The sequence below is a fragment of the Rattus norvegicus genome, chromosome 3 (genome assembly GCF_021556685.1).
Source record: "Rattus norvegicus strain SHRSP/BbbUtx chromosome 3, alternate assembly SHRSP_T2T, whole genome shotgun sequence".
Lineage (NCBI taxonomy): Eukaryota > Metazoa > Chordata > Mammalia > Rodentia > Muridae > Rattus > Rattus norvegicus.
In genome coordinates, this window is record NC_141536.1 from 53,717,732 (window position 1) to 53,742,656 (window position 24,925).

The following is a 24,925-nucleotide window of genomic DNA, read 5'->3' on the forward strand; positions in this document are numbered from 1 at the left end:
GTACTGCCTTGCTGTCCCGTTCAGTAACTTGAGAGACTTTTCAAAGTGTCAACATGGTTCATTAGTTTTTTTTAATTTTATTTTGAGACAGAGTGTCTATTAATGTAGCTTTGCTTCCTGTGACTCTCTATGTAGATAGACAAGGATAGCCTCTAGAGTCATGTACTTTTGCTTCTCAAGTGCTGTGATTAAAGGTATGGGCATGGAAGATTTTGTTTTGTTTTGTTTTGTTTTGTTTTAAGACAGAATATCACTGTCATCCTGACTTTAGTTTCCTAGTGTTTGGACTAAAGAAATGCACCACCATGCCCATCCTTCAGTGATTTTCTATGACTGGATGTAAATCTATAATTGTCTCAAAATTTCATCTAAGTTGTGCAAGGGTATAACACAAGTACCATGTGTGAGGCCAGCACCAAAGAAAAAAAAGAAAGAAGGAAGGAAGGAAAGAAGGAAAGAAGGAAAGAAGGAAGGAAAGAAAGAAAGAAAGAAAGAAGGAAAGAAAGAAAGAAAAGCAAAAGGAAGACTTAAGAGTGAAGAATGTAGACCTTTCAGGGTGTTGCTTACCCTGTATAATGTGTCACAGGCTGTTTGCTAAGGCACCTTAGTTATTTAGGTATGATAGTTTAAACAAAAGTATATGTATTTCAGTCTCTTCTGAGCAAATGAAATGATTATTTTTGTAGTCTGTTTGGCTGTTACTTAATACTTGCCAGTTTTGCTTTATCAGCTTTTTGCCTTACTGTATCATTCCCTACCAAGTATTATAATTAGACATTATAAATCCTTAAAATAAATGATTTATAAAAAGAATGTCAAGTAAAAGGTACCTGCATGTAAATAAAACTTCCTACATAGGGAGGGGTTGGGGATTTAGCTCAGTGGTAGAGCGCTTGCCTAGCAACCGCAAGGCCCTGGGTTCGGTCCCCAGCTCCAAAACAAACAAGCAAACAAACAAACTTCCTACATAGTATTTCACACATTATTATGCGCCCGTCATTGACTGTTGCTAATGACCAGAAGTAACCTTATGTAAAATTGAATATGCTTTTGATCAGAATTCTATCTACCTTATATTGGTATCATTAAAATATTCACCTTTCATGTCAGGTGTAGTAATATACACCTGTCACCCCAACATTCAGGAGGCTGAGGGAGAAGGATTGCCACAAATTTTAGGCCAGCCTAGGCTACATAATGAGTACAGAGTTAGCCAGTGATACATAGTGAGATTTTGCCTTAGAAACAAAACCTCTTCCTTTTCTTAGATAATTCATTTTTGGTTCTGTTCAGAAACTTGGTATTTTTCTTTTTCTTTTTTTTTTTTAAGATTTTTTTGTTGTTGTTGTTGTTGTTGTTCGTTTTTTTTTTTTTTTTTTTTGGAGCTGGGGACCGAACCCAGGGCCTTGTGCTTGCTAGGCAAGCACTCTACCACTGAGCTAAATCCCCAACCCCTTAAGATTTATTTTTATTATGTGTGTGTACACTGTCACTGTCTTCACCAGAAGAGGACTTCGGATTCCATTACAGATGGTTGTGAGCTACCATGTAGTTGCTGGGAATTGAACTCAGGACCTCTAGAAGAACAGTCAGTGCTCTTAGCCGCTGAGCCATCTCTCCATCCCCGGTATTTTTCTTTAATATCTTACACTGTAATCAGAACTTTCATTTTTCTTTCCTAGGAACAAAACGATTGACTCAGTTATCCTTGGTGGGTTTTCGTTTTTTATTGTTTCCCCTAAACTGAAAGGTAATGTGCAAATTTTGTTCTCTAGTTTTACAGACTTAATGTAGAATTCTGTATGGGATAGCAATCTTTGGTTGGTAAAATAGAAATTTATATGATAATGACTGCTGTCTTTTGGAGCACATTTATTAAAATTGGAATAATAAAGAAGATTAGTATAACTCCTGCCCAGTAATTAACTATGCTGTAATCTTTAAAGTATTTTCTCTTTTCCTCAAAGTATAGTCTAATCTCCAAGAATCATAATGAGTTATCCCAAGGAAACAAATGTAAAATAAATTCAACAGCATTTGTAGTTGTTGTGCAATAGATTTTGCTTTTCGACATTAATAGAAAGTCCTTGCCGTTTTTGTTAGCTAACCTTAAAACTCTACACGTTACACTCACAGACTGAAGTGTCGGAACCATGGGAATAAAGGTTCAGCGTCCTCGATGTTTTTTTGACATTGCCATTAATAATCAACCTGGTAAGAATATTATTCTTTCTAATAAACATTTTTATACTAGAATATAAAACTGTAGTCAAAAAATTTAAACCAAATGCCTTCTTTTTCAGCTGGAAGAGTTGTCTTTGAATTATTTTCCGATGTATGTCCCAAAACGTGTGAGAACTTTCGTTGTCTTTGTACAGGTTTGTTTGCACTTTCAATTGTCCTAATTCCTAGAAATAATAGCTGTGAGCCCTGCATTAGGATGAAGATATAAAATGTCAAAACTCAGGCTGAGGCAAGAGCATGACTCCAGACCATAGTGGGCACATGCAAGGTGTGGCTTGCCGGTCATCCCAGCCCTCGGGAAGCGGAGATGAGAGCTGTGAGTGTAAGGGCAGCCTGAGTTACAGAGATAGACGGGTTCAAAAGATCCAAGTTCATCAGTCAATTAAAAATAAATACTAGTCGTGATAAGATTTTATCTGAGATTGATTTCTGTGTTCTCTAGAAAAATATGGGCTTTACTAATACTTCAGTCTCTTCTTTTCATTGATCTATGACTGTTTCTTTTTCCAGGTGAAAAGGGGACAGGGAAATCAACTCAGAAGCCATTACATTATAAGAGCTGTCTCTTTCATAGAGTTGTCAAGGATTTCATGGTTCAGGGTGGTGACTTCAGTGAAGGTGAGACTTTGAGTCCCATAAAAGACCAAGAAATTTATATTTTTTGTTAAATATAAATTAAAGGTTTCTGGTAGTGCATGTTGAACGGGGAAGTGGAGATCAGATGACAGTTTACAAGAGTCAGTCCTCTTGTCATTGAAATTATATCGATGTCTTATAATTTGTTGTATTCCTTTGAGTGTTAATGATGCAGAATCATTTGTATACGTATTTGATGAGAAGTATTTGACTGAGTTTACTATCCTGAGTTCTAAGAGTGTTTTTCATAACTAGGGAATGGAAGAGGAGGAGAATCAATTTATGGAGGATTCTTTGAAGGTAAAGTTTTTACATTTAATTATTTTTTACTCATTTCATTATAAGTTATAGTAGGTCTGGAACTTGAGTTTTCATACAACTATAAGCATATGAATGTAGAAATAACTTAATGGTTTTTATATTTTTTAAATTTTTTATTATATATTTCTTTACTTACATTTCAAAGGTTATTCCCCTTCCCGGTTTCCTATCCATAAGCCCCCATTCCCTCCCCTGGTTTTCATATTTTACTTTGGTATTTAAGAGAATATTGTTTCAAATTTCTCATACTTTTTTTCTCATATGCTAATTAAAAATTAGAAGAAAAGTTCTTATCAGTGAAGTAAATACTTCTCTGATGGAGGTTAAGTTACTGAGTCTAGACTATGATGTTTCTCTCTCCACACTCATGAAGGAAAGGGATAAAAATGTAAGGAATACTCTTCAAATATTGCTGTTTATTTTTAGTAGAGTGCTGGGAGCAAATCCAGGGCATTGTTCATGGTAGGCAAGAGTTTTTAAGTATTTTAGACTCAGTGATAGAGTGCTTGATAGTATGCATGGGACTCTGAGTTCAATCCTTCACACCAGGGAGGAAAAATTAGTGATAAATCTAAAATTACAGAAGTAAATATTGATCCATGATAAGTTCTTTCTTCCTTCATAACCTGACTTTGTCGTTTGTGTTTGACAATAAGGAACACATGGAGCCAGGCGTAGTAGCACTGGTCTGGAATACCAGCCCTGGGGTGGCTGAGGAAGGATTTGGAGGCCAACTTAGTTTAAAGGGCAATACCCTGTCTCAAATAAACAGGAAAACTTCCATTGTGAACAAGAATGGAAAATGAATTTTTGTGGGTATGATGTATATGCACATGTGTGAGCAAATGTGAGCATTTCCTCATGTGTACAGACTAGAGGAAGACATCAGGTGCTGTACCATTCTGCCTTAGTCCTCTGAGACAGGGTCTGTCACTGAAGCCCAAGCCAGGCACTCAGCGCTGAGGTTACAAGTATGCAATGGTCAACATGATTTTCTACATCCGTCCTCATGTTTGCACAGCAAGCCTCTTAACTACCAAGCCATCTCCAGCCTTGGACGATAAGTGTCTTGAAGCTTATATTTCCAATATAACTGAAAATTTTCTTCTCTTTATATAGATGAGAGTTTTGCTGTTAAACACAACAAAGAGTTTCTCTTATCAATGGCCAACAGAGGGAAGGATACAAATGGCTCTCAGTTCTTTATGTATGTATTTAAGGTCTCAAATATCCCTGCTAACCTTCCCCATTCCCTTTATAAGAGAGAGACTGTAAAATTATAGTAAAAGTCCCAGGTGACATAGCTTGCTGAGAAAGTAATAAGTGGATTAAGGCATCCATTGTCAAAGAACAAACTCTGGAATCCATCCACCTCATCAAGCACCATCCATTACTGTACCCAGCTTTCAATGTGGATTCTAGGGATCAAATTCACGCTTGTACACCAAATACTTTATCTGGCTATGAGCAATTTTATGTACCAGTATGTCTCTACATAAACAAATACCAGGCTTCAAACACATAGTTTTAAGGTTGAGCTTGAGAATAAAAGGGGGAGGGGTGCTTGGAAAAAAATGCATTGAACAATAAGTGTTTTCTTTAGATTCAGGTGAGTTTGTTTTGAAAGAGTCTCTTGACCAGTCTCCTTGAGCCCCATCTTAGCTTCCCCAGTACATGTACCATTATGCTCTTGTTTGGAGATGACCCAGTTTAATTCAGCTTTTCTTCAACGCAAAATTTTACTCACTATCATACATAACAAGCTCAAAAGCCTAGAGAAGTTAAATAACATAAGTAAGCCTGTTGGAACATGGAATCTCATGTATTAATACCTGTGTTGAAGAAAACAGGAACACTAAGTACTGGTCACTTACTCTATGTGCTAGGTACTATAATTTTGAGATATTCCAGAGAGGTCGGGAACTTGGGTTTTCATGCAGAAGTGCCTACAATTAAATGTTTAAAATATATGAAACTAAGTAGACTATTTCTATTCAGGCTCAACAAATACATCTCAGAGCCATCAGATCGACAGTTCCCACCTCTCTCAATTCCTCTAAAACCCTCCACTTGAACTGTTTAAAAGGTTAGGGTGAAAAGTACTGTTGTTAAACCCATAAGTTAGAGAGATTTGGTAAATTTGGCAGTGCCAATATAACATAACATCATATAATCAGGAATATTTAATAAAAACCTAGTTACAAGTAGAAATACAAGTGGATGGAATAACTCTAATGTCAACTATTCATGCACTTACTAGTAAGTGGGTATGACTTTTGTATTCAGAACGAGCTTTAAAACCTGCATGGAAAATCCTCGCATTCATAATGAGGTTCTGCTATGTAAGGGCAGTACATGATTTCTTACTTTCAGTCACTCTTTTCTTTTTATAGAAGCTAACTTTGTTTTTGTTTTTATTCTTTTATCTGATGACTTCCAAAAGAACAACGAAACCAACTCCTCATCTAGATGGGTAAGGATTATTTTAATATCTTACAGCATATTTTACTTTGTTGTGTTAAAAGTAAGAAGCTTTTATTTACTAACCTTTACACTTGATGTTTTAGGCATCATGTTGTCTTTGGGCAAGTGATCTCTGGTCAGGAAGTTGTGAGAGAGATCGAAAACCAGAAAACAGATGCTGCTAGCAAACCGTTTGCTGAGGTTCGGATACTCAGTTGTGGAGAGCTGGTTCCCAAGTCTAAGGGTAAGAATGGGTGCACAGCTAAGGGTGCTCTGGCTCAGATAAGCAGAGATTATAAGCATGGGGTTTTATGGGTTTAGATGTATTCTGTCAATTTTTCCTAATTTGTGGGTGCTCCTGCATGTGTGTCTATGTCAGAGCATAGCCTCATTTATGGTTCTTCAGAAGTCATGGACAATATACCATAAGTACAATAAGAAAATTATACTTGTAAAGAACTTTGCACAGTGTTTAGCATTTGTACGTCCTCTGCAGACAATTATTCACTACTTTCTTCAGTCTCTTTTGGGGAGTGGTGAGACAAGGTCTCGTCATGAAGACCTGAGTGTCTTGTATACATAGATATGTGCACGTACACAGGTGCCTCTGCCCTCCAAGTGGTGGGACCTCTGTTTCAAATTCGAATATAGGTCACATCTGCTAGAATGTTTGTTTTGGAAACATGCCTTTATTCCAGTCCAATTGCTGTATTAGAAAATTTTGCTGGACTGAAGAGATGGCTCAGTGGTTAAGAGTACTGACTACTCTTCTAGGACTCCTGAGGTCAAATCCTAGCAACCACATGGTGGCTCACAACCATCTGTAATAAGATCTGATGCCCTCTGCTGGTGTATCTGAAGACAGCTACAGCATACTTATATATAATAAATAAATATTTAAAGAATTTTGCTTATGTATAATCTTGTCTACACACAAAGTAAATGCACAAAACTTGACTAATTGCCTTTATAGGTATATATAAAAAGTGTAATTTCAAGAGCAAACTGCTGTTATTTTTAGAGCCATTAGACTTATTTTTTTTTTAACTTCTTAGTAATTTAGTCTAAGTAAAACTAAATCACTACTTTTGTTTTCTGTCTTTTTAAAATATGTCACCAATGAAGGTTTTGAGTATTCCTGATGTTTTCCTGTAGTCCACTTTTTGTTTTGTTTTGCTTTTTTAGGCAGGGTTTTTCTGTGTAGCCTTGGCTGATCTGGGACTTGCTCTGTAGACAACACTGGCCTGAAACTCAAAGGGATACTCACAGCCTCCCAAGTGCTGGAATTAAGGTTCATCTCTACACCTAGCTAACTGCCATTAGGCTGGCCTCAAATTTATTACCTTCTAATTCTCATTCTGTTTCTGCTTTCCAAGTGCTAGAATTACAGATAAGTATCACCACACCAAAGCCATTTGTTCTTAATTTTCCTTAATGTAGTGCTTTATAGGAATATGTGTGTTGTGTTACACCAGAATCAATTGTGTCGCTCCCAAATCTTTCTGCTTTTTGTTCATATTAGCTAATTTAATTTCTAAATCCATACAAACTTTACAGTCATAGATTATCTATAAACAGCAATACCTGTTTGCTGTTAACCTTATTTTCTGAAATGTGCGAAGATAGAGCTCATATCTAAATTTCTCCCAGAACTTTTCAATATACTCTATAAATACAGTACATTTTCTCCATTTCCTGGCATGGTATTTAGTACATACTGTATACTGCTCATTTAAATGTATTGGTAGACTTTAAAGATTACATCTCTTTGTTGTAATCCTAATATGACTTAATCATATTTTTAAATTTTGATTAACACAGAATTTGAAACTTAGCTACTATCTACTGGACTAATAGAATAATATTGATGTTGAAATGCCTTTTTTACCTTTTTTTTCTTTTTTTTTTTTTGGCCTTTTTACTCTTTGTTCTTTGACATTCTCAATCTCCTCCAGCCCACCCCCTGACAAAAGATTGGAATGAAAAGGGTATATCAGTTAGGTTTATTCAAAATAACATTGATGAACTTGAAAAAGAAGGGTTAAGGCCTGTCAAAGCTCAAATTGAAGGTACTTTCCCTAAAACAATTTATTTTCTTTTTATGGTTAATGTCTGAAAATTGAACAAATTCCATCACTATAAAAAACAGATCTCAGTCTCTTTCTGGTTTTCTTCAAAGGTCATTTAAGGTATATTTTATACACTTGGTAGGAAGTATAGGTACATTTTAAAGTTATAAGGTCATTTAAGGTATATTTCATACACTTGGTAGAGAGAATGAGCTTTTAAATCAGCTTTTGAGTTAGCAAGTTGTCTTAGCAAGTGACAAGGCTGGCAGTACTTAGTACTAGAAACCATATACATGAGAAAAAGAATGATTCCATGACTACTTTGCCCATGCACGCACACACATTATAATAAATAAAAAACAGTGTGATGTGCTTTTTTTTTTTTTTTAAGAATTCCAATGCAAAATAAAAGTGGGAGCTGGTGAATGAAAGTTTCTTAATTATGTGATAAAGTATTTGACACAGTCAAATTACTTTGATGGATATATTATTTTCATTTTACCTAGAAATTATATATGTTTGGTATTTCTTTGACTTATATTCATTGTGAATTAATTTTCTTTTAAAAACATTTTTAAAAGTTTGATATCTCTTACCCTTTGGTTATTTTGTTTTTTTTTTTTTTGTTTTGTTTTGTTTTTTCCGGAGCTGGGGACCGAACCCAGGGCCTTGCGCTTCCTAGGCAAGCGCTCTACCACTGATCTAAATCCCCAACCCCTCCCTTTGGTTATTAAAAGTATATATTAGTAGGTTTTTCAGTTTTTGTGTCTTCATACCCACTGCTTTAACAGTTTTAATGACCTTAGGTTCATATTAATAATTGAATTCATGAGATAAATAGGTTTAATTCTACACAAAGTTGACTTAGCTTTCAGAAAGGAGATAGAGGACACCATGAAATAGCATGGCTGGTTTAACAATAGCCTTTTGAGAGTTCATGATTTCTATACACAGCTTTATTATGCCCCAAGAACCTTCTACTTGATAGAGAACATGACTAGGAAGGCATGTTCAGCTTTTATACCTTGTTCCCATGTGCCGGTATGGTGCTGCTTCATAATGACCATGAATCAGAATCAGAGGCCAAGGTTTGTTGTTTTTTGTTTTTTCTTTTTCTTTTTCTTTTTTCCGGAGCTGGGGACCGAACTCAGGGCCTTGCGCTTGCTAGGCAAGCGCTCTACCACTGAGCTAAATCCCCAACCCCGAGGCCAAGGTTCTTGGTCAAAGACAGTAACTTCAGAGAGAAGCTTTTTTTATTTTGGGTTTAATATGCTACAATAGATACTGAGTGAAGAAATACCAGGCCTGTAGCAAGGAAGCCAATGGAGTCCAAAGATGCAGTTTTTTTTTCCTTTAATCTTGTTCAATTATAGAGAATATTAATACATGTAAGTAGGTATAATGGGCATATTCATCACCCAGCTTCAACAGTTTACACATAGACAGTTTTGTTTTACCTACCTCCAGATAGTTCTCCCCTCACCAACGTTTACTTGAAGGCAGGGTTTGACTATATTGCCACACTTGACTCAAATTTCTGGATGTGTATGAGTCATCGATTGGACTTGGCTGTTTTCCTATTTGAAGCTAATTTCAGATACAGTTTTTAAATTTTTTATTTCATGGGCATTTGAGTGAGAGTGTCAGATACCCTGGAACCGAAGTTTCAGACAGTTGTGAGCTGTCTTGTGGATGCCATTGATTGAACTAGGACTTCTGGAAAAGCAGCCAAAGCTCTTAACCACTGAACCATCTCTCCAGCACTCAAGATACATGTTTTATCTACAGATATTTTACTTTTTTCCCTAAGAAGGACTTTTAAAGGATAGCCAGTGCCATAATCTTACATGCCCCTTTGATCAAAACGTAGCAATGTCTGGTTTCTTAATGTTAGTCGTTTTGTTGCTTGAGTCTGGACTTAAGGCTTGAACATTGAAATTGGTGTTGAAGTTGTGTTTGTTTGTTTGGGCCAGGCATAACTGTAGTCCCAGCTACTTGGGAGGCTGAGGCATAGTAAGGCCAGGGGCTTGCCATACAGCTAGGTCATTGTGATGTGGCTTTTTCATAATTCTACTTTTCATGTTTGTTTTTTTTTTAAAGATTTATTTATTTCATGGATGTGAGAGTTCCCTGTTGCTGTCTTCAGACACACCAGAATTGGGCAATTGGGCATCAGATCCCAATACAGATGGTTGTGAGCCACCATGTGGTTGCTGGGAATTGAACTCAGGACCTCTAGAAGAGCAGTCAGTGCTCTTAACCACTGAGCCATCTCTCCATCCCACTTTTCATAGTTTTATGCTTCTGTTTCAAATCCCATTTCAAATCCCATTAGTAGATCCATTTAGAAAACTGAAGATGAGCTTTGTTTTGTTTTATTCCCCAGTCCCTACCCCCAGCCCCCTTTTTTTGAGACTAGGAGTCACGCAGGGCTGACTGGTTTTTCTCTGCTCTGCAATTGGTGTTCATTCAGTGCTTCCTTGGGAGTTTCCAAAAGACACACCATTGTAGTGCCTGCATTACTCATTGCTGGAACCCTTCTGAGAAGGAGCAGCATCCCTTTGTGTATTGATAAAATCATATGTAGAAAAGGCAGAATGGTTTATTTATATTTTAATTGATTAATACCATCATGACCTGATGGTTTTAAGTCTATCTTTTGCTAATTTGTTGAAATTCCTCTTTCTGTATATGCATGTTGACCCCTTTCTGGCCTAAATAAGTATTTTCAAGTCCATCCTGGTTTGAGTTAGAACAGTTTTAAATGGGTCAGGTTTTACCTTTTGAAAAATTCATATGTCCTATGTGTGATAATTTTACTTATATCAATATGTTCTTTAAAACATCCAAGTTTCAAGACATTTTAAAACATTACTTCCTGAGCTGAGAAGATGGCTTAGTAGGTAAATGTGCTTGTCATGTAAGTTTGCTGACCTTAGTTCAGTCCCTGAGCCTACCTAAAAGTGGAACTCTACAGAATTTTCCTCTAACCATGGTACGCACATCATAGCACATGATAGTAATAACAAAATAATATTTAAGAAATTGATTGCCTGGCCAGGTTTGGTGGCACATAACCTTTAATCCCAGTACTCAGGAAACAGAGGCAGGCAGATATCCAAGTTTGAGGCCAGCCTGGTCTACAGAGTGAGTCCAAAAGAAAAGGATTGATTCCTTAACTCAAAATAAAATTTTAACCTGAAACTATTTTGTAGAGACTTTTTAAAAAAAGGTTTATTTATGTATGTATGAGTACTCTGTATGCATACATGCCTGCATGCCAGAAGAGGGCATCAAATCTCATTATAAATATTTGTGAGCTGCTGTGTGGGTGCTGGGAATTGACTCGGGTCCTCTGGAAAAACAGCCAGTGCTTTTAACCTCCCAGCCATCTCTTTAGTTCTTTGTAGAAACTTTTAAACATAGTTACTATTGATAAATTACTTCTGATTATGAGATTGTGCTTTGGGGGTTGGGGATTTAGCTCAGCGGTAGAGCGCTTGCCTAAGCAAGCACAAGGTCCTGGGTTCGGTCCCCAGCTCCGAAAAAAAAAAAAAAGAGATTGTGCTTTAAGCTCTGTTTCTAATCATTAGAGGAATGCTCACTCAGTCATGAAGTTGCAGCTTGGTGCCAGTGAAGTATACCTTCCTGTGTTGACATAGTAATGTGTTTAGTTTTGTTTTGTTTTGTTTTTTAAGTTTTCACCTTCAGTTTTGATATAGAAGAAACGGAAAACTATAATACTAGAAGCTGAGGAATCTTAGATGTTACTCTTTTTCTTAAAAGTTTTCTGGGGTTGGGGATTTAGCTCAGTGGTAGAGCGCTTGCCTAGCAAGCACAAGGCCCTGGGTTTGGTCCCCAGCTCCGAAAAAAAGAAAAGGTTCTGTTCAAATGTTTCATAAAATTAGCATGATTTAGCATTTGGAGCTTGATTATTTTCAGAAATAGTTTGGCTTAATAGAATTCTGGTTCATGAGTCTAGAAGTTTATAGGTTCTAACCTCAAGTCCTGACTGTTTTGCTCTTCTGAGTTGAGATGACTGAATGAACAAAATATCTAATATTGGACATAACAAAAATTTATAGAAAAAGTTAAGTTTTTACTTCGTAAGTTTGTCTGAAATTACTGAGTAGAATCTTTTGCTTTTAAAGTTAAGAAAGAAGAAAAGAAAAGGCATAAGTCATCATCTTCGTCGTCGTCCAGTGATTCAGATAGCTCAAGTGATTCTCAGTCCTCCTCTGATTCTTCTGATTCTGAAAGCGCTTCTGAAGAAAAATCCAGAAAAAGGAAAAAGAAACATAGGAAAAATTCCCGAAAGCATAAGAAGGAGAAGAAGAAGAGAAAGAAAAGCAAGAAAAGGTCTGTAATACTAGTGTTGTCTATTATGTTTTTTTAAAAAAAATCAGTTATGTAAGAACATTAAAATAGAAAGGTTTTATAACAGTGGTATGAGATCATGCAACAGAAGTTCTTAGTTAATTTTATGTTCTTCCAGTGAAGTGATGCTTTTGGTTTTAGGTTACAGGGCTCTTAGATTGGTTTCATTGAGGCATTTCCAGTTCCTCAGGCTGCCTCAAATTCAGTTATTCTGCCTCATCCCCTGTTGCATGGCAAAACTTTTCCTGAGAAGATGCAACAAACATATCTACTTGCCCCAGATAGGAATCCATGACAGAATAAAGTATGGGTATTACCAAAGTCTAACTTGGTGAACTAGTGAGTTTTATTGGGGTTACTCACAAGAGCAGAAATTACTCAGTCACATCACCAAAAGCCCACCACAGCATAGGTGACAGCTCATAAAGCTAGGAACCTGAAGCACATTGCATATCCTGCAGGCAGGTCAATAGGTTGCATCATGTCCTTTTCAGGTAGCAGAATTTGTCTAAACCTCTTCCAGGCAGCTTGATCAGTTTCTGCTTCTAAGCAACTGATCTGGTCTAAGAATCATTTGCAGTTTGTCTTGTCTGAGAATCTTTGCAGCTTGGCTCTGCTTTTGCAGGGAGAGACTTAATAGTTTTGTCAGTTTCAGGGACTTCCTGAACAGTTTTGAGTTGGTTACTTTCCTGATTAAGTAGCTTCCTGCAGGATAGAATGGTTTTTTTTGTTTGTTTGTTTGTTTGTTTGGCTGGTTGGGTTTTTTTTGTTTTTTTTAGATTTATTTATTTTATGTATGTACGTACACTGTAGCTGTCTTCAGACACACCAGCAGAGGTCATCAGATCCCATTACAGATGGTTGTGAGCCACCATGTGGTTGCTGGGAATTGAACTCAGGACCTCTGGAAGAGCAGGCAATGCTCTCAACCACTGAGCCAGGATAGAATGTTTTAATCTTAGAGGAAACTGTTATATCATATCCTAGTAGTAATGATTGTAGGTATACAACATCACTCCAGGTTTGGATTTTTTTTTTTTTTTAAAAGATATGTGAATTACAGCAAACCAACAGTTATGTCCTTACTTTGTAGCAGTACATATAGGTCCCTTTTTCTCTCTTTTGCTTTGGTAGAAGTATATGAATTGAGAACAGATGATTCTGTCACTATTTTCTGCTTTTGTTTGAAATGTATTTATATTAAAACTTAATAGACTTATTACCTCAAAAGCAACTAATTTCTTTAGTCTTTGTTTGTATGTGCATAGATGCTTGCATACTCTGCCCACAGAGGTCAGAAGAGGGTATCAGATCCCCTGGAACTAGAGTTGAGAAGGTTTTGAGCTGCCATGTGGGTGCTGCCTATTGAACCTGTGTCCTCTGGAAGAGCAGCCAGGGCTTTTCACTACTGTGCCATCTCTCCAGCCCCATCCTGTATTTTAAATTTCTCAGAATGTGGGGTTGGGGATTTAGCTCAGTGGTAGAGCGCTTGCCTAGAGAGCGCAAGGCCCTGGGTTCGGTCCCCAGCTCCGAAAAAAAGAAAAAAGAAAAAAAAATTTCTCAGAATGTATTATTACCTACAGAGTTCCATATTTTAGTATATCTTATAGATATGTATTTTTGAGTTTGATAGCAAGTGGGTTTTTTTTGTTTGTTTTTTTTTGGTTGGTTGAGTTGGTTGGTTGGTTAGTTAGTTGTGGGGAATGAAGGAAAAATTTTTACCACATGGTCACATCTTTGAAAGGGACAGGTTGATATATGTATTTTGATACTAAAGAAATGTTGGGTTGATGAGATGAGTCGGCATGTAAAGGCCTAGCAGTCAAGCCTCCTGACCTGAATTTACCCTGGACTGAGATAATGAAAGGGAAAGATGGTTCCTGCAGTTATTCTCAGACCTCTCATGTGTACCATGGCATGCGTGCTTACGTACACAGTAACTGAATGTGTAATGTCAAAAGAAAAGAAATGCTAACAATTGGAAACTTTAGGTAGGTACGTGAGAACCAAATAGAACTTACTTTGATGTTACCTGTTAGCCCGTCCAGTGAAAGTGAAGCAGACAATGTTGATGCACAGCCCCAATCTACTGTCCGTCCAGAAGAGATCCCACCTATACCAGAAAACAGATTCCTAATGAGGAAGAGTCCTCCTAAAGCTGATGACAAGGAAAGGAAAAACAGAGAGAGAGAAAGAGAAAGAGAGTGGTGAGTGTGTGTATTTTATAGTTCTGTTACGTGTTACCATACATGTTTTTGGTTTTGATCATATTAAACTGGAGAACTTATCCCAATGAAATCTTATTTTAATTAGAAAAAAAAGTTCTGCAGTGTAAATAGTATGTGTTAGGTGGCATTCCAAATGGCATTAGTAACAAGATGTTAAACCAGTAAAACAAGATGGTATTTTGGTATGTTGGTCATATAATGTTTTAAAAGACTCATTTTGCTAATTTTTCATTCTGTGTATGTGAGCACACATAGGTATATATATACATATCTTCATATGAGTGTATATGTGTTCATATGTTCTATGTACATGGGTGCAAGACCCCTCCTGTTCCACAAATAGATTTCTAATGAGTAAAGGTCCTCTGAAGCTAATAACAAAACAAGAAAAACAGAATGGTATGTAAATGTGTGTACTTTCCCTTAGACCCTGACCCTATGGTTTAAGGAGAGACTTGACTCCTACAGGTTGTTCCAAGTATGAGAACCGTAGTTTCATTGCTGAAATCTCTTTTATTAAAAGCTGGGGACAGTGGCATGCTTGTGATCCCAGTTCTGGGGAGGTAAAGATGGGTGAACCCTTGGGCTTTGCTGACCAATGAAATTAGCTTACCCAGTAAACTCCAGGCAGTTAGAGATCCTGTTTCAAAAAACTAGTTGAAAGGCTCCTAGGGAATGACACCCAAGGTCACCTCAGATCTCTCTACACAAACATGTGTACCTGAATTTCCATGCATGTGTATTCACACACACACACCAAAAAAGAAAATGAACCTTGTTTTATAAGTTCGTATAAAACTCTTGCTCTCCAAACCTGACTTAATTATACTGTAATGAAATTTGGGATATTCAATTACTTTGAATATTTTTACATAAATTTATTAATGTTATCAACTTTATTGTGTTTTTTTTTTTTGGTTTTTTTTTTTCCTTTTTCCAGAGCTGGGGACCGAACCCAGGGCCTTGCGCTTCCTAGGCAAGCGCTCTACCACTGAGCCAAATCCCCAACCAACTTTATTGTTTTTTATGAGTCATTTTAATAATGATGTGGAGGACTGAAGAGGTGGCTCAGAGGTTAAGAGCACTGGCTGTTCTCTTAGAGGTTCTGAGTTCAGTTCCCAGCAAATACATGGTGGCTCATATCACTCTATAATGCCATCTGGTGCCCTCTTGTGGGCCTGCAGCATAGAACACTGTATACATAATAAATGTTTAAAAATGATATGGGAAAAGTTTTAAAATTTTCAAATATTTTTTAGTCATGATGAGAAATTTAGTTATAAATGGAAAAATTTATAAGCATGGTACAATAAAAATATGCCACACTTTGCATAATACACAAAAGAGCTTTAAAGTTAGACTGATTTTGATTCATTGAGTAAAACAAAGAGTAAAGGAAAACTATGTGAATACTAAAGTTAAATGTTTCAAATATCACTTATATTAATGTTATTGAGTTTATTTTATGTATAAATTAGTTTCATGTTTGATATATATCATAATATGAATAATATTTGGCTGATTCAGACCAACTTGTCTCTGCCTAATATATATTGCTTAATTTGTCCATTATTTTTTTACTAATGCACAAATGTTCATGGGAGATAAAGCATTTTGTAGTTTTCCTTTCTCTTGGTTTGGAAGCCCTCTGGGCTATATTATATTTTAGTTTCCTTGGCATTATCAAATTATTTTCACCTTACTAATAAGTCTTTCTTTCCAAGATCAATCGCATTCCGCCTATGGTATAGCCATAGACATTAATGCCTACTGGGATCTGATAGCATTTTGTGCTAAAATCTCCTAATTATATAAAGGAATTTAAATGTATTCGTTTAGATCAGTAAAGTTATAGTGTGAAGATTCCTCTTTATAAAAGTAATATGCTTAAACTTTCCCTTTGCTTGTTTCTAGTAACCCACCTAACTCCCAGCCTGCCTCATACCAGCGACGATTCTTAGTTACTAGGTCTGGCAGGAAGATTAAAGGAAGAGGACCAAGGGTAGGTGATTCTTTGTCAGAATGTTAATAATACTGCATGTGTCTTTCTTAAAGAGTTCAGAGTGCTGGGGTATGGCTCAGTGCTTGTAGAACATGTAGATGGCTCTGAATTTATGATCCTCAGCACTATAAGGAAAAAGAAGTTTCATACTTTAAAAAATATTCTTAAGTGCCATTTTACTATTGAAGTTACTAAAAATTCAGGAGATGTACAGTTTTAAAATTATACATCCCTTAGATTATATACTTATGTGGCTTAAAATGGGATTGAGATGGATGTGGTGTCTCATAGCTTAGACTAAGGCAGGAAGATTGCTGTGAGTTTGAGGCCAGCCTAGTCTACATACTGAGTTTCAGGTCAGTTTGGGCTTAGCATAAGACCCTGTCTCAAAAATAAATAGCATTAAAATAAAATCAGAATGTAAAGGGTATTGAAATCTTTTGACTTTTGGTAATTTTCTACCCACGATAGCTCTATTCTTACCAAGAGCCAAGTAAAAATTAATGATCATCTTTCTCTTTCTCTCTCTCCTAAATTTCGTATTAGAATTTAAGTAATTTTTTTCAAAGATTCTTTTTTTTTTTTTCAAAGAAACTTAACTATACTTTATCTCTTAGATCTTGGCCTCTTACCCTGTAGTTGTTCTACTATCTACAGTCTACCGAATACAGCATTTCCTGTCTGGTTGGTTCCAAGTTACAAAATCCATTAAATCCTCTCAGTCATTACTTAGTATCTCTCCTTACAATATTCTCTATTGTTTCATCCTATCTTTTCCTGTCTCTTAAGCCAGTCTATCTTAAATGTAGACTACTGTTTTTTATCTTGTACTGACCTCTACGTCAAGACTCTGGTTCATTTTAAATTGCATATACTCCTTAGACAGGCTCTTTTACTCTCAATGGATATCGATAGTTCCCAGCTCCATCTGCTCTTGGCACCAGAAGTTTATTTGGCTAATGATCACCTCAGACTTAGCATCCAGAGAGTGCAGCGTAACCACTTACTCTTCAGGGCCATAGCTCTTTCAGCTGCTCCTCACAGTGACTCACGCGACCGACCACCTGTGTACTTGTTTCCCTAGAGCCAAAATCATTCTTACTCTCTTTTAATTTTACACAACTTATTTATGTCAACTTCTGTCATTTTTGTCTCCCCAGTGCTCTGACAGGTATCTGCATCTATAAATCTTTACTCTATGTTGACTTAAATTAGAGTGGCTTCCAAGCTTGTATTTGGTAGAAGTGTTGTTGTTGTTGTTGTTGTTGTTGTTGTTTTTAATCTGTCAGTATGGATTTAAACTTAAACAAACTTAAATGATTACAGGCCCTAAAAGAGCTTTTGTTCATGTGAGTTAGAGTTATCAATATTCTTTTAGAAACTAGAGCTAAGAAATACTCACCACAAAAGTAAGTAGCTATGAAAGTAGTTACATCAAAGAATATTTTTATAGTCTGAGTGATGATGACGTGACAAGTGGGAAGGGCTATGCTGTATTTAACAATAGTCACAGTAGTCAATAAAAAGTGCGAGTCTGGGCTGGAGATAAAGCTCCAGTGATGGAGCGTTTGCCCAGTGTGCAGAAGGCCTTAAGTTGAATTGCTAGCACTTTGTGCATTGGGCAAGTCTGACTATGTTACTCCTGTAGTATTGACTTGAGGATAAATGAAAAATAGCATAGACTGAGCCCTCACAAAAACCTATTCTGTTTATTTCCTCGGTATTGTCTTAGTAAGGGTTTTACTGCTGTGAACAGACACCGTCATCAAGGCAAGTCTTATAAAAGACAACATTTAATTAGGGCCAGCTTGCAGGTTCAGAGGTTCAATTCATTATCATCAAGGTGAGCATGGCAGCGTCCAGGCAGGCATAGTACAGGAGGAGCTGAGTGGTCTACATCTTCATCTGAAGGCTTTTAGTGGAAGAGAAGGCTTCCAGGTGGCTAGGATGATGGTCTTAAGCCCACATCCACAATAACACACCTACTCCAACAAGGCCACACCTCTAAATACAGCCACTCCCTGGGCCAAGCATATACAAACTATCACAAGTGTGGTCAAGTTTTACTTTCTCTTGGGATTTTTAGCTTTACCCATACTTGACCCACCTTGTGAGTATTTCTAAAATAATGCTGTTTCTGTCCCGGAATCTTCAATGTACAGCTTTCTTACATCTTCCATGTAAGCTTCATCTTTGCTTAGGTAACTTACCATAAACATTCTTTTATTTTTAGCTTTTATTATTTCACATGATCACATTCCTATACTGAGATATCTCTTTGATTCTTTTACCACCATTTCTCCTTCTGTAATCATTCTATTGTAGTTTAATGTGTGTGATTATATATCCACTCATTTTTTTCCTTTCACTTTGTAGAATGTTAAGTTCTAAGACATCAACATCTGCTGTAACTTGGCTTACTGATATTTCTTTAGTAAAGTGGTTAGCCATTCATCCAAAAAACTGAGTAACGTTTAGTTGAACGAAAGGCTTCTGTGTGTTTATTCTGTTTCTCATGATGCTTGCCTAGGAAAGAGATGTAAATGTCACCTTCAAATAAGAACTTAGGGATTACAGTAATTAACATACAGACTATTCTAGTACCAGTTAGCAGGACTGTTTCCAGCAACGCCTGAGTTTCTGTAGGTGTTGTTTCTTACTTGAAATTTATGGTAAGACTGCCCATGTTCGTGGTTGGGGATTTAGCTCAGTGGTAGAGCGCTTGCCTAGCAAGCACAAGGCCCTGGTTCAGTCCTCAGCTCCGGAAAAAAAAAAAAAAAAAAAAAGACTACCTGAAAGCCAAGACATTGTGATTATTTGGAGGATTAGATTCAAGAGTTTGATGTATGTTAACTACACGTTCCTATCTCATAATTCCTAATTTTAGCAAGTTCAGAAAGCATAGAAACCTCATTTTTTTTCAACAATAGAAATAAGTATGTATCTTAGTTATGGTATCGCTTTTAAATTTTTATGTGGTCTTTTTTTTTCCCTTTTTATTTTCTTAAGCGTTATCGAACTCCTTCCAGATCCAGATCGAGGGATCGATTCAGACGAAGTGAGACTCCTCCACATTGGAGACAAGAGATGCAGAGAGCTCAGAGAATGAGGGTGTCAAGTGGTGAAAGATGGATCAAAGGGGATAAGTAAGATTTTACTGATATTTAAAATTAGTGATACTTTTTTACTGTTGCACAGAATGATTTTATTAGGAGCCAGTTTATTTCTGTATACCTTAGAGAAAACACAGTAGCATTATAGCTTATAATTATGCTTTTCCTAATAATACTTCCAAATATCTTTTCTTCCTTTACTTTTTAGGAGTGAGTTAAATGAAATAAAAGAAAATCAAAGAAGCCCAGTTAGAGTAAAAGAGAAAAAAATAACAGATCATAGACACATGTCTGAGAGTCCAAACAGAAAAATAGAGAAGGAAAAGAAAGTTAAAGACCATAAATCTGAAAGCAAAGAGAGAGACATCAGAAGAAATTCAGAAAAAGATGATAAATATAATAAAAACAAGGTGAAGAAAAGGGGCAAATCCAAGAGTAGGAGCAAGAGCAAGGAGAGATCCAAGAGTAAGGAGCGAGACTCAAAGCACAGTAGACACGAAGACAAGAGGGTGAGGTCCAGAAGTAAAGAAAGGGATCATGAGACTACTAAAGAAAAAGAAAAACAGTTGGATTCTAAAGGGAAAGATCAGGAAAGGAGTAGAAGCAAAGAGAACTCCAAACAGGTAGAATCGAAAAGTAATGAACATGATCATAGTAAAAGTAAAGAAAAGGATAGACGTGCACAGTCTAGGAGTAGAGAACGGGATCTAACTAAAAGCAAACACAGTTACAACAGTAGAACAAGGGAGCGAAGCAGAAGTAGGGACAGGAGCAGAAGAGTGCGGTCCAGAAGCCATGACCGAGATCGCAGCAGAAGCAAGGAGTACCATAGATACAGAGAACAGGAGTATAGGAGGAGAGGAAGGTCACGAAGCCGGGATCGAAGAACACCAGGACGATCGAGAAGTAAAGATAGGAGGAGAAGAAGGAGGGATTCCCGGAGCTCAGAGAGAGAAGAAAGTCAAAGTAGAAACAAAGAAAAATATAGAAGCCAAGACAGTAAGAGTTCACACAGAAAAGAAAATTCTGAGGGCGAGAAAAGAATGTACTCTAAAAGTCGTGATCATAGTAGCTCAAATAATAACAGGGAAAAAAAAGCTGACATAGATCAAAGTCCAGTGTCCAAAACAAAGCAAAGCAGTCAGGACAATGAAGTGAAGTCCTCCACGTTAAAAAATCAAGAGGATGAGAAGACCAGATCCCCAGTGGAGAAAGAAAACCAAAAATCAAAGGGTCAAGAAAATGACCATGTACATGACAAAAATAAAAAGTGTGATCATGAATCGAGCCCCGGAACAGATGAAGACAAAAGCGGATGAGTGAGTTGTGTACACTTATTCCTTCCTGTCTCAGAGTCTACGTTTTCAAGAGCCTCCCTCCCTCCCTTGCTGTTTTCATTGTTTTGGAGTTGTTTTATGTTTGTGTCCCCCCACCCCACCCCACCCCTTTTTTTTTAATGTGGACTTTATTGAGTTGATCTTTTGATAATCTGCTACCTGGATAATTTGTACTGCTACAGTTTTAATAAACTTGAAATGAAAAGCAAAACAAGGCTTTGGTGTAGTACTGTGTGCTTGTTAAGCTCCTGTGCAGTCATTTTCGTGCTGCAGCAGTCCGCAGCAGCCGACTCTGCTTAGTCAGCCACTTGGAAACAACCTCAACTGTGGGTTGCAGTACATTGTTATACAGGCTGTGTTTCTTTTGATACAAATCCCTTTAGAAACCACTTGAAGTTTTGTATAGCCTTTTGAGTTTTGGTTTTTCATTTCTAATTCATAGGCTTATAGCAGTTTCTCGAATTAACAGAAGCAGGATCCTTATATGTGATCTCAAACCTTCACTTGATTTTACAGTTATTTGTGCTTTAGTTGCTTTTTTGTGCTTTATACCTTACACTTTACAATTCCAGCTGTAGCTTGTTCCTTACTATTGTCCATGTTGCTCTGTGAGCTGTAAGAATGAGGTGAATGCTGTTTTCAGTTCGTGTGGTGATTGAGCTTGAGTTGCTGTTATACAGCATTTGACAGAAATTAGACCCTGGAAGACCAGACTGTAATTCTCAATTCTTTGTTGTTTTTGGTGGGAAGAGCTGAAATTATTGCTTTTTTAAAACATGTTATTACCTTTTTCTACAATTTAAAAAATTCATTTCTCATTAAAACATACTACTTGTGTAGGTCCTTCTTAAGCTAGACAGATTCTAAAAAGCATTAGTATTGGAAATACGATTTCCCTATTTTGGCTATTAGCCTATATCACATGGAGTGTTAATTCTGCATGATTTGGGTTTTGTTTTTAAACTTGGACTGACTTCTCTAATTCTCATAGCTGTTAATCTGAAATGTCAAGAAGATGCATCTCTCTATATCTGTACCATGATAGGCTGTAGCATGTTTGTGACTCTGGTTTTTTCTGTTCAGATGGCTTTAGACCAGTTTATTGTTAACATTATTTTACCTTGGCATGTATAACATTGCCATATAGATTAGAATAGAACGTTGCAAAATATACCGTACAGAGTTAAACACTAAACATAGCCAAAGTCCATTCAGAATTTTGTGTGTTGTATTTTACTATTTTTGTGATGTGTGGTCTTTTATTCTGTAATATCCTTCTAAATAAAACATTGAACATCCAGCAAATACAAAACCTGCCTCATTTGAGAAATATTTCAAAAATCCCATTACCAGTAGCCTTTAGAAAGTTTTGTACTCTAATAGTTGTCAGTATAGTGTCAACTCTCACCAAGGTAGCTTCTTGGTAAACCCAGTAGCTTTCAGTGATATTTGTACTGAATAAAGTGATGCTTGATATACTTCCCATTGTTGATTATCATGGTGAGATATATTTGGCATTGTAGCTGGTACAGAATGAAGAGCGCAGTGATTGTAGAGCTATTTGGAACATCCTAAAGCAAATACCCACAATGGATTCTTTACAAATTGTTTTTCTTGATGGGAAAAATTAATATATACACGATCTGTTACATGTCTTAAACAAGGTGATTATGTCTTAAACTCAGTTGTGTCTTAAAATATATCCCAAACTACCTGATCTTTAAAAAAGGACTTTCAACGAATATTTTAAAGTCCAGATAAAGTAAAATTACTTTTTTTTCCTGATCTAGAGTTTTACCTGTTAACATAGACATTATAAACAGGACTTTCCAGTTCTTTGGGAAAGTAGACATGGGAGAGAAGTAGTAATGTCTGTAAATCCTCCAAGAGAGCAACTCAGTGCTGAGCAATTATGGGCTCCCCCGACTCCTGCTTTGTTAGTTGTTTTTTTTTTTTTTTTTTTTTTTCTTCAACACCATAAGGGGGTAAAGAGTTGAGAGAAGACAATCACCTAGATTTTTTTTCAGAATAAAAAGTGCATCTAAAAAACCATTCAACAGCATTAATTGTACCCCAAGATTTCCAGTTATCTAATTGCACAAAGCTCAAGTCTTTGTTTTAGAACTTATGCTAGTAGGTTTTTAGTTATTTGCACAACATATTCCCAAAACTATTTCCTATTTCAATTTTTCCATCATACTAGCATTATAGGAATATCTAAATTTACAGTTAATTTATGATTTTTCTTAATACCCTTTGAAAGTAGACACACAAAGAGATCAGTAGAGAAAGTGAGGCTACTGTCAGCCTTGTAGCTGATACAGAATGGGTCAGTGCAGTCGAGACAAGACTTAGTCTTGGAATAGATATCCACAGTGAGTTTTGACAGTAAGGAAGCCACTGCTTGTTTTAAAGCACTCTTTGACTTACCGTTATGCTCTCATAGAACTAGCATTATTAAACTTTATTGGATCCCTTAGAATTTGTCAAGAACTAATCTGCTAGTTCTTCTTTGCCCCAGTGTGATGCAGCTGCTCCCTGGCTTTGCTCGTATCCAGTGGTAGGTGTTAAGCTAGGAACCTTCTTGTTCTCGATAGGCACATGCTGGGTTTCTGGTATTTTGGATAATAGTATTAGCTGCTGATTCTACTTTATTTTCTAGTGACTGTTTAGAGCAATTAATTGATACCTTGTTCCATGTGGTAATAGCTTTCATCACGGAACCTTTTTTTTTTTGTAAATTTCCCAGAAGGAACTTAAGAGTTAACTGATTGGTATAAAGAAACTAAATGGGCATTTTTCTGTCTTGTTTCTATTTACTGTAATTATTCCTTGTCGGGTTATGCATTAACAAAGTCTCTGTGTAGTTTGATAAACTTTAATTGTAAGATTATTTTTTAAACTGTTGTTTTAACAAATAAAATAGATCCCAAGGCAATGCAGTGCTGATTGCCATCACTGCCTGGGGTGGGCTTCTCTTCTGTTGAAGGGATTGCCTGCTGTATGACAAATCAACAAATCACATTCTGTTTTTGAATAAAATACAAACAAACAAACTGGCTACCCAGGCCAAAGAAGGAGGTGTTAGGGTTTTGTTCATCTGCTCTCCTGACTCACCCCGAGTGCTGGGGGACGTAAGGGCACTCATTGATTTGTGTTTCTGTCTGCTTTGGGTTTTCTTTTATATGCGATTCCATGTTACTAAGAGCACATGCTCTGTATTTTCTGCCCTCCCCTCTTTGTGTGTTCATAGTATTTTTGGAAGACTGATACATAAATTGGGTATTTCTATGGGAATCTTAAGGCGTGGCTGCTCTCTGTGGAAGGGGAAAGCATAATTAAGTTAATGCACTTCTTTTCCTAGCTCCAAAGTCACTGTGATGTATATTTTTTTAATGGAATTTAGAAAACTTGTTTTCTCAATTGTAAAATTAGTTTAAAATGCTGCTTCTCTTATCATTAGTCTAGTAAATGTTGAACTGTTTTCTGCAAATTGCATTTTACAAAACTTAAACTTCAAAACTGTATTCTTTTATAGTTAAACATTGTATTAAATAAAGTATACTATAATAAACAATTTGGGGTTGTACTTTTTATTTGTTTTACTAAAAATTAAGTAACCAATAAAATATTGTATTATATAATAGAAATGTAAATGCATTTCTTTTTGAGAAAAACAGGTAGTTGACAAAATGAAGTATTTATAGGATGTGATGGCTTCCACCTTTAAGTCTAGTACTTTGGAGGCAAAAGCATGTGGATTTCTGAATTCAAAGCCAGCCAGGACTGAATAGTGAGACCCTAAGAATTAAGGGTTGGTGAAATGCTGCAGTGAGTAAAGGTGTTGCTTTTAAGCCTGGTGATTGGAGGTGAATCCCTCCCTGGGTAGGATGAACATGATGAAGAGAGGACTGACTTCAGCAAGTTGTCCTTTAAGCACATACACCATGATGCACATTTTTGTTTACCTTTCAGAAAATGAAGAACTTAACCAGCAGTGATGATTTCCAAGTTAGAAGTAAATTCTTGCTCAAATGTTTAAGCATAATACTCAAAGCTTAGTAGCTTTTTTTTAAATCTCAGAAATTTGAGATTTATGTTACTGCATTAGAATTCTCTGCTTTTTTTTTAAGAT

At 36.5% G+C, this 24,925-nt stretch overlaps 1 protein-coding gene across 19 annotated transcripts in view; it reads left to right on the forward strand.

Annotated features, from left to right (window-relative positions):
* Ppig (peptidylprolyl isomerase G) overlaps positions 1 to 24,367 on the forward strand; it is a 31,248-nt gene extending 6,881 nt beyond the window's left edge. For 9 of the 19 annotated variants that reach the window (NM_001431485.1, NM_001431482.1, NM_001431480.1 and 6 more), the window contains 13 exon segments: positions 1,683 to 1,750; positions 2,137 to 2,214; positions 2,304 to 2,378; positions 2,755 to 2,862; positions 3,136 to 3,180; positions 4,321 to 4,408; positions 5,645 to 5,674; positions 5,769 to 5,908; positions 11,885 to 12,092; positions 14,150 to 14,317; positions 16,253 to 16,340; positions 19,350 to 19,486; positions 19,662 to 24,367. In NM_001431485.1, the coding sequence (NP_001418414.1) occupies positions 2,154 to 2,214; positions 2,304 to 2,378; positions 2,755 to 2,862; positions 3,136 to 3,180; positions 4,321 to 4,408; positions 5,645 to 5,674; positions 5,769 to 5,908; positions 11,885 to 12,092; positions 14,150 to 14,317; positions 16,253 to 16,340; positions 19,350 to 19,486; positions 19,662 to 20,772 (2,259 nt within the window). In that variant the 5' untranslated portion in view covers positions 1,683 to 1,750; positions 2,137 to 2,153 and the 3' untranslated portion in view covers positions 20,773 to 24,367. 19 annotated transcript variants of the gene reach the window in all.
* The last annotated feature ends 558 nt before the right edge of the window (positions 24,368 to 24,925 follow it).